General features: G+C 34.2%; 1 protein-coding gene across 1 annotated transcript; it reads left to right on the top strand.

Moving 5' to 3' along the window:
* LOC109227494 (BURP domain-containing protein 3-like) lies at nucleotides 5,833-6,870 on the top strand. The gene has a single exon (XM_019392687.1). It carries the CDS (start codon nucleotides 5,886-5,888, stop codon nucleotides 6,696-6,698), a length of 813 nt encoding a protein of 270 aa, XP_019248232.1. The 5' UTR covers nucleotides 5,833-5,885; the 3' UTR covers nucleotides 6,699-6,870.

Genomic DNA, 8,785 nt, shown 5'->3' with positions numbered 1-8,785 from the left:
TATTATCAAATATCAAGTATTCAAGTGAAGTGTGCTATCAATTACTATCAAGTATCAACTATCAAGTTTCGGTCTATGAATTAGCCCTTTAAAAAATTATAAATACACCCCCCTTCTTCTTCATTTCTTCACTCATCTTTCATTTCTCAAGCTCAAATTCTCAATTCAAGTTAAATCATGCCCCGTACTTCTAGAGTGCGCTCATATATTTGGGAACACTTTGAGGTGGTAGAACAAATTGATGAAATTCAGAAAGTAAAGTGCAAGAACTGTGGTCTAGTCTTAAATCTTCGTCCAAAGTATGGCACAGGCTCTATAAGGAGGCATATGAAGAGTTGTCTTGAGCGTCCTCCAGAAATTCGTATTTAAGTTGATTTGAGACAATTTGTGTTATTTTAAAATTATTAGACGTATTTATGCTTAATATTTTTGTTTCTTAGATTAATTTGAAGTATTATTATGCATGAATTTAGTTTTACTCTTTTTTCGTTAATTTACTTGTTAAATGCAAACTTCAATTTTGAATTTTGAAATAAATGTAGCATGCACTTGCAATTTATAAGTGCTATTTTTTCCCATCTTCATGGTTCCGATTCAACCAATGCCGGAAACCATGAACCTCATGTTGACATGGAAGAACTTACAAAAATGATGCAAAATATGTGATGTACTATTTCTCATTTTTTATAATTATTGTAAACTTTTAATTTGCAAGTTCAAAAATTAAAAAAATAAAAAAGAACCTGCAAATTAATTTGAAGTATTAAAAATATAAAATGAAAGCCTTCGGAGTTTGTTCCTTACATATTGCCTATTGGTCTTATTAAATAATTTTTTGTAACCACATACTTTCTAATTTCAATTTTATAATTTTAAAATACAAATTCAAATTTAAAACTTTAAACTTTAAACTTCAAAGTTTAATCTAAGCTTTAAAAGTTTGCAAACACTTAAGTATCAATAACATTGAATAGGAAAAAACAAAATTTAATGAAAAAAAAATTACAGTAGCCCGGCCCGCTCGAACCCGTTAAGCCGGAACCTGAACGGACCCTAAATAACCCGAAAAAGTTCAACCCGCCCCCAACCCGTTATCTCAGCCCGTTAACCAACCCGATCCGATAACGGACGAGCTGGTTTTTTTTCCGTTCAACCCGTCCCAGCCCGCACGATAAACACCTATAGTTCTTATGGATAACATCTGGTAGAAATTAAGTGGCATGGCTATCTAGTATTTTAATTTCAAATGCAGAACTTTTCAGTATTACCCCCCCCCCCCCCCCCCCCAAAGGTCAAACATATTTGCCTTCCCTTTTTTTTTTTTTCTTTTTCCGGTTGTTGCTTATCATGGATCAGATTGACCATCTTTTTAGCTAACACAGCTTTTTTTTTTTGTTTTTCACCGGACTGATTCATTCGTGAGAAAGAATCAAGTAGTTAAAAGATTGTAATTATCATTGTAGAGGTCCAACAAATCTTAAAATTTATGGATTTAAACCTATAATTTATTTTAATTTTAATAAATTTTTACATATAAATTTATGTTATGCGTCTGAAAAGTATTGGATAATCTGACAGTATTACTTTATATCTGCCCCTAAGAAATACACTCAAAAAATTTAAACTAGAACTTACTTAATCTGACTGCCGACAAGTGAAATTGGGGAGGCAACAATCATTTGAGAGAGAGAGAAAACATCTCTTAAATAATAAGATTGGATAACGACGTATAACTTCTATTTCTAGAAAAGCCCTGGCTTTACCCTTATAAATAGGGCAGCATTTTGCATCAGAGTACGTTGTGAGCCTAGCTCTAAATCCTTTGGCTATTATATAGTTCAGCTACAACTATCAATGGAGTTGCATCACCATTACTTCTTCATACTTCTTTCTGTGAGTAAAATATTCTTTTCTCTCTTTATTTAAATGTATTATGAAAATTAATTAAGAATCTGATGAACACTTAATTGTTCTTCATCGTTATGTTTTAGCTTGCTTTTGTGGCAAGTCAAGCAGCTAATTTATCTCCTGAGGTCTATTGGAAAGTTAAACTTCCAAACACTCCCATGCCCACGCCTATCAAGGAAGCCCTACACTATTCTGGTAATTAGTCTTCAACTCAACTGATTCCTTTGTGAATATTCATCTCACAACAGTTATTATTATTATTATTATTATTATTATTATTATTATTATTATTATTATTATTATTATTATTATTATTATTATTATTATTATTATCTAAGTGACGGTTCATTGTACAAAGTTACTCTTCTAATTGTCACTTAAACATCACCAGCTAAACCCTGGTTAACTAAAAAATAATTGGAAAGATAAAACAAGTTGGAATTAATAAATTTTGTATCGGAAATTTGAGGTCGAATGTGGCAAATCCACTTTAATAATATGCGCGTGAATTCATCCTTCTTGAAACTAATACTAAATTCGGAAAAGGATAAAAGATGCTCCTCAGCTATGGGAAATATAAAACATTATCCTGATTTTGAATTTGACTTCAGACAATGACCTTATCATTTGTGGATTGGTTCAGATTTGCTCCTCAACTATGAAAAATAAAGCAAATGTACCTTGATTTTGAATTTACCTTCAAACATGCCCTTATCATTTGTGGATTGGTTCAGATTTGCTCCTCAACTATAAAGGAAACTGAACAAATTTACCCTCCATTTGAATTTGGATCCCAGTATGCCCTTATTAGGAGCGGGCTAGCTCATATTTACTCTTCAAAACTAACATTCTGTAATTTTTCTGATCAACCATTTTATTTTAGGGACAAAATTTTTATTTAACTTTTATTTCTAAAACAACGAGAGAAAATAAAATGAAGGAACGAAAAAAGAACATGTAGATTTCGTTGTTCAGAAATACATATATTAACAGCAGTGATCTACAAAACCTTCTTGTTTGCACAAAAGGTAACAAATAAGTCTTCTCTTTTATAAGTTCTGTCTTTGTGAAGATCAGTATTCTCTCGTTTATGCAATTGCAATTATCAGGAGCGGCCCGACTAACTTTGTGGCCTAAAGCTAAACTTTATGAGGGGCCTTAACCTTGTTTTTTTTGTAAAATTATTTATTTATTTGAAGTCTATTTTTTTAGCGTTTCTTAGATACAAAGTTATTAATACTTTTCATATAAACAATAAATCCTAATAAATCTTTCTTAATTGACAATATAATTAATCTATTTAACCAGATTGTTGATCTTAGGTGAGATTTTATCAATTTTAATTTTGATTTTTTTTTGCTAAAACAACGAAAACAAGAGTTATTAACAATATTCCATAAGTATTATGGGCATTGGAAAAAGAATCAAATTTTTTATTTGACCCAGTGTATCAATTAAACTGTTATCTTCTATTGTACTATATATTTTTCTTAATATTTTTAGTTCTGAAAATAAATCTAAATCATCAATATTGAATTGATTATTATGCTTTAAGAACCATTTAACATTAAGGCAATACCTTTTCAAATTTTCATCATCTAGTGATCTTAATTTTTACACACTAAATAGAAAACCAAAAATATTTTCATATGCTTCGAATTGTGCAAATCTATTTTGAAGTGAAAACAATATCCTTGTTTTATTATGTATAAAGTAATCACCTCCAAAGGACTCTTTGAAAGATTTTGAGATTTTATTATCAACATTCTAATCAAATTGTTACTTTCTATATATCATACATTTTTTACGATATTCGGGTTCGATATTTATTTCAAGTGCAATTTTCTTGGCAGAAATCATAGCAACTGCAAATCCTTTTTCTCTATACTTGTTAAAGAAAGAAATCAAACTTTTTCACTTCGCAAAACCTTTTTTTAAACTTATACATAGCCTATTAGGTGTCATAAAAAATGGAGCCCCAATGTGGAGCCTAAAAAAGAGATACCTTACTTGGTTTATGGAAGAGCCACCTTTGGCAATTATATGTGAGTTCTTGAAGATTATCTATTTTCTTATGAAACAATTATTAATTTTCTAGAATTTGTATTCTGTTTAATTGTTGTTAAAATTCAGGAAAGTAAAAAAAAATTTAAATAGGGGAAAGACGGGAATATGATGAGCAACTATTTGTTTCCGATTGTTTTAACTACTTCGGGTACATGTAATTATTCTTTTGGTTACAAATTTTTACCAGAACTTTTTGGGTTAAAATTTATTGTCTTGCAAGGTGGCCTTCCATCTTGATAATATGATATATTTTAAATGAGTAAAAATAAGAAGTTGAAGTCCGTTAAAACACTCATGATAAGAGCATATTTATGAACGAAGTCAAACAGATGACAAATTTATTCTATCTCCCATTGAAGGATAAATATGAACAAATTTAGTAGTTATAAGGGCATATTTTATTTAAGACCAAATTGAACATAAATACAACTTTATTCTATTTTCCATAATTGAAAGCATTTTTTACCCTTTTCCGTACAAAATTTTCCGTATAACTCTAGTTGAGGTTTATATTCCTACAACCTTTATTCTAATCATTGTGAGTGCTGTTATTGTTTTTGTTTTTGTTATTGATATTGTTATAATTAAGGCGCAGAACTGTGAGTGCTTTATATTGCATAGCTGGTGCGCTAATCAATTTCTGTACGTATGAATATCTTTAGTTATTCAAAACGTTTCTACGAATGAAACTCATCAATTTGGATCAAAACTGTATGAAACTAGAGGATAGATACGCTTCACAAATAATGCGCCAACAATTTTCCTAACCGACGTCTTTAATTTCTTTACTACACTCAGAGAACTGAAGAACTATATAACGAAAGATAGTTAAACAGACTTTTAATTTTTATTTTCTCAGTTTCTTCCAAATCACGGGGGCACAAAAATATGAATGCAGAAAGGGAAACTATTGTAGTAAATGATTCAACTCATGTACGTTGATAGTATAAAGGATCTTTATACTATTAGTGTAATTTAATCTCTTATAAAAATGCCTTCTTTTTTAAGTTACTAATTTGCTTTTATGAGTAATTACTTGTAATATTTTTTAGATGACTTGATAGTTTGAAAGTATTTTATACATTCAATATACAATATTAAACTCTTATGAAAAAAGTGGAAAAAGTGAATTGAAGAGTTTTTAATAATGTCAATTAGTTTGAGAAAGCAAACATATCTTCCACCTTCTATTTGGATTAAATGAGAACCAAATTAACTCTATAATGATGGTTTGCCACCTAGCTCGATAGCAGCAAGATCACCACATTTTTTTTAAAACAGAAATATTATTTCATTTCACAAAAAGAGGTGGTGATGTAACCACAGGTATACAAACGAGGTCCAAAGGATCTAATCAGTTAAGCTCCCCAAAAAGATCTAATGAACAAATAGAGAATCTTGTAGTGGCGTCTCTATTCGTTCATCTATATCTGTCAACCAATCCATGTATATTTATGTCTGATTCTAGTATTAGCCATTTCTGTACAGTGCATACTCTACACTCCCTATATTGCTAAAGGACTCCACATCACTTGCCTAAATCTGTCCGTTATTGAACTATAAAGATCTAGCTTGAATTAACACTGATTATTTTCAATTACTTTTGTTGGCCGGCAGAGAGAACTTCCAATAATAAAAATGGAAACACTAGAATGACCCAACCTTGGGGAGTGTATTCGTGGTATCAAGCTGCCGAAAAGGATAACCTGCCCAGAATGATCCAACCTTGGGGAGTGAATTCGTGGTATCGAGCTGCCAAAGAGAATGACCTACCCAGAATGTCCCAACCTTGGGGAGTGTATTCGTGGTATCAAGCTAGCCGAAAAGGTATAACCTGTCCCAGAATCGAACTCCAACCGTGGGGAGTGAATTCGTGGTATCAAGCTGCCAAAGAGAATGACCTACCCAGAATGTCCCAACCTTGGGGAGTGTATTCGTGGTATCAAGCTACCGAAAAAGATAACCTGCCCAGAATGAACCAACCTTGGGGAGTGTATTCGTGGTATAATGGTGCTACTAAGAAAGATATTAATGAAAACCACCCAGTCACCCCTTACTTCTTTGAAACAGATTTACATCAAGGAAAAAAAATGAATCTTCCATCTCTCAAGAACCACAACCCAGCTCCCATTTTGCCTCGCAAAATTGCAGATTCCATCCCTTTCTCATCGGACAAAATGGAGGAAATTCTTAATCATTTTTCCGTCGATAAGGACTCAGAAGTTGCTAAAATGATCAAGAAAACAATCAAAATGTGCGAGGAGCCAGCGGGTAATGGAGAGAAAAAATATTGTGCCACTTCCTTGGAATCAATGGTTGATTTCGCCACATCTCACCTGGGAACAAACAATATTATAGCTCTTTCTACTGAAGTAGAGAAAGAAACTCCACAGGTGCAAATATATACCATCGAAGAAGTGAAGGAGAAAGCAAATGGCAAAGGGGTGATATGCCACAAAATAGGATACCCATATGCAGTACACTTTTGCCATGACGTAGGAAGCACAAGGACTTTTATGGTGTCAATGGTGGGTGCTGATGGAACAAAAGTTAATGCAGTAGCAGAATGCCATGAGGATACTTCATTAATGAACCCTAAGGCATTACCTTTTCAATTGCTCAATGTTAAGCCGGGAGATAAGCCTATTTGCCATTTCATTTTGGACGATCAGATTGCCCTAGTTATTCCTTCTCGTGATGGAACTCAAGTGGCTGAGAACTAGCATGCAGAAAATTCAGTCATCTTATGTAATATGTGGTTTTAGTGGTTTGCATGTATAATAATGGATGTTGTGATGCAAGTACTGTTTAACTTTGTTATTCACGGTTAATCAAGTATTATGTATGCATGTGTTAATAGAAGTGATCCGCATTTTAATATATGTCGTTAATGTATGTATGTGTCAATGAAATTACTGGGTTTTTTAACTATAACTATTTTTCCGAAAGCTATATTAGTGGTGGAAGAAGATTGCCACGATTAGTAGCTCTTCTCTCTAGTGTGATTTTTCTCTCAGTTTCGACTGTATGACAAGAAAAATGAACAACGGAGGGAGATGGCAACAAGTTCAGGTGAGTAATCACAACAACAATCCAAGCAAGAGGAGCGTTTTGCAATAAGGTGAGGTGATGCGAAGAAAACTCGAAATTTCAGGTCATATTAGGAACTGTACCGCTAGGGCTAAGACAAGTATCTACTTCGATGACTCCGGTGATGACTCGGACGATGAATTCCCCAGCAACAGTAAATTCAACTCCTACATGACTAGAACAATCGAGACCATCATGGGCGAATATGGTGGGAACAGAAAGTGAAGGGGAAATTTGTTATGTCCAAAACCCAAGGGCTATGGAGAAATCCAGCGCTCATTCGTGGAGTTAGATAGTCGTACCTATACCGGAAGTGGAAGGCTTCAATCTGAGTAGTGGTGAAGCTAGTAATGAGAATGTTAAAATAACAATTGATGACATCAAAGATGAAATTACATATTGGAAATCGGCAGTTATCTGCTACGTATTAGGGTCGAATCCACTACTACCTATAATTGACAATTGTTTCAAAAGAATTTGGGGACTATGGGTATAGAAAAGGTCGCGCAAGTAAATCGAGATGTCTTCCCGGTAAGTAAAGAGAAGGTGGATAAGATACATGTATGGATGTGCTTAAGCGGATTAGATATCAAGTATTGAGGGAAAGCAGAGTTGACTATGTTTACCGTGAAAATGGTAATAACAATTAAATTTAATTATGGGACTCAAAAAATACGTGATCTATTTTTATGCTAGTTGTTAAGTAGTTGATGCTATGTATGTGAGACTTAGAAACGAAATAAGAGTTATGGATAAGGTGATAACCAAACCAATAGGCGAACAATCGGGGCCTCGAGCTTGTCGATTCGGGGGCCTCGAGGTCGATCCAAGAGCTCGACAATGAACTATCGAAGGTGGTCAAAGTACGACTAACAGTTATAATAAAATCAACGAAGGCTCTTTATGGCTAATGATAAGCAATAAATGACGAACAATGATGAAGATAATAAATGGAACAATAATATCAAGTGAATATGTTAGAAAGCAGAGAGAATGTTCTTGTATATTTCGTGTGGAGCAACTGAAGTAACAGAGATTTACAAAGTGATAGGGATTGCCTTTATATAGGAAGGGAATCCCAACATAGTACAAAGTGCATTAATTACAAAGATATGGAGAAGGGACCGCTAGATGACACCCTGATTCAGGTTTAGAGTAGTCCACTAGGCTCTGTCAGTCCTAGCCGTATGCCTTGGGAACTCCCCATTTCTACCATTTTCGTGATCATTACTACCCTGAGGTCGACCGTCGACGACCCTCGAGGGAGGATACTCAGCCGTGGCCTCGAGCCTTCGAGGTGATCTTCCGAAGTGCCTTAATGATGAGAAATTGGACCCTCCCATTTTGCCGTATACAGATAATCCCCGCATTTCCTAGAATGAAGCGATTGGAAACGATTTTGATCTTCCATTCCGAGGGATCATCATCATGACGTCAGCCGATCAGAGCATTAAATGCCATGGGCAAAAAACCGCGCAAGGGTCGCCATCAAACGCGACTATCAAGAAGCCCACGAACCGCTATTAGCTCGTCCCTTCCGCTGCCTATACGGCTCCTATAAATGCACCAATTGTTGGATAATTCTTACTTTTCCAACATCTTCAAATTCGCAAAGCCATACCCATCCCTTTTTGAATTCTTTCTTCTTACTTTCTTAGAGAAATTTCACCACCGTTATGGCTAGAACCTCCAAGACGGTTCCTCGAAAAGACGAGGTTGC

The sequence above is a fragment of the Nicotiana attenuata genome, chromosome 1 (assembly GCF_001879085.1).
Source record: "Nicotiana attenuata strain UT chromosome 1, NIATTr2, whole genome shotgun sequence".
NCBI lineage: Eukaryota > Viridiplantae > Streptophyta > Magnoliopsida > Solanales > Solanaceae > Nicotiana > Nicotiana attenuata.
Note: the sequence above shows the minus strand (reverse complement) of the source record. Positions and strands in the feature narration are given on the sequence as shown.

Coding starts and splice junctions, on each gene's coding strand:
- LOC109227494 (XM_019392687.1), top strand. CDS start 5,886: ATGTCCCAACCTTGGGGAGTGTATTCGTGGTATCAAGCTACCGAAAAA.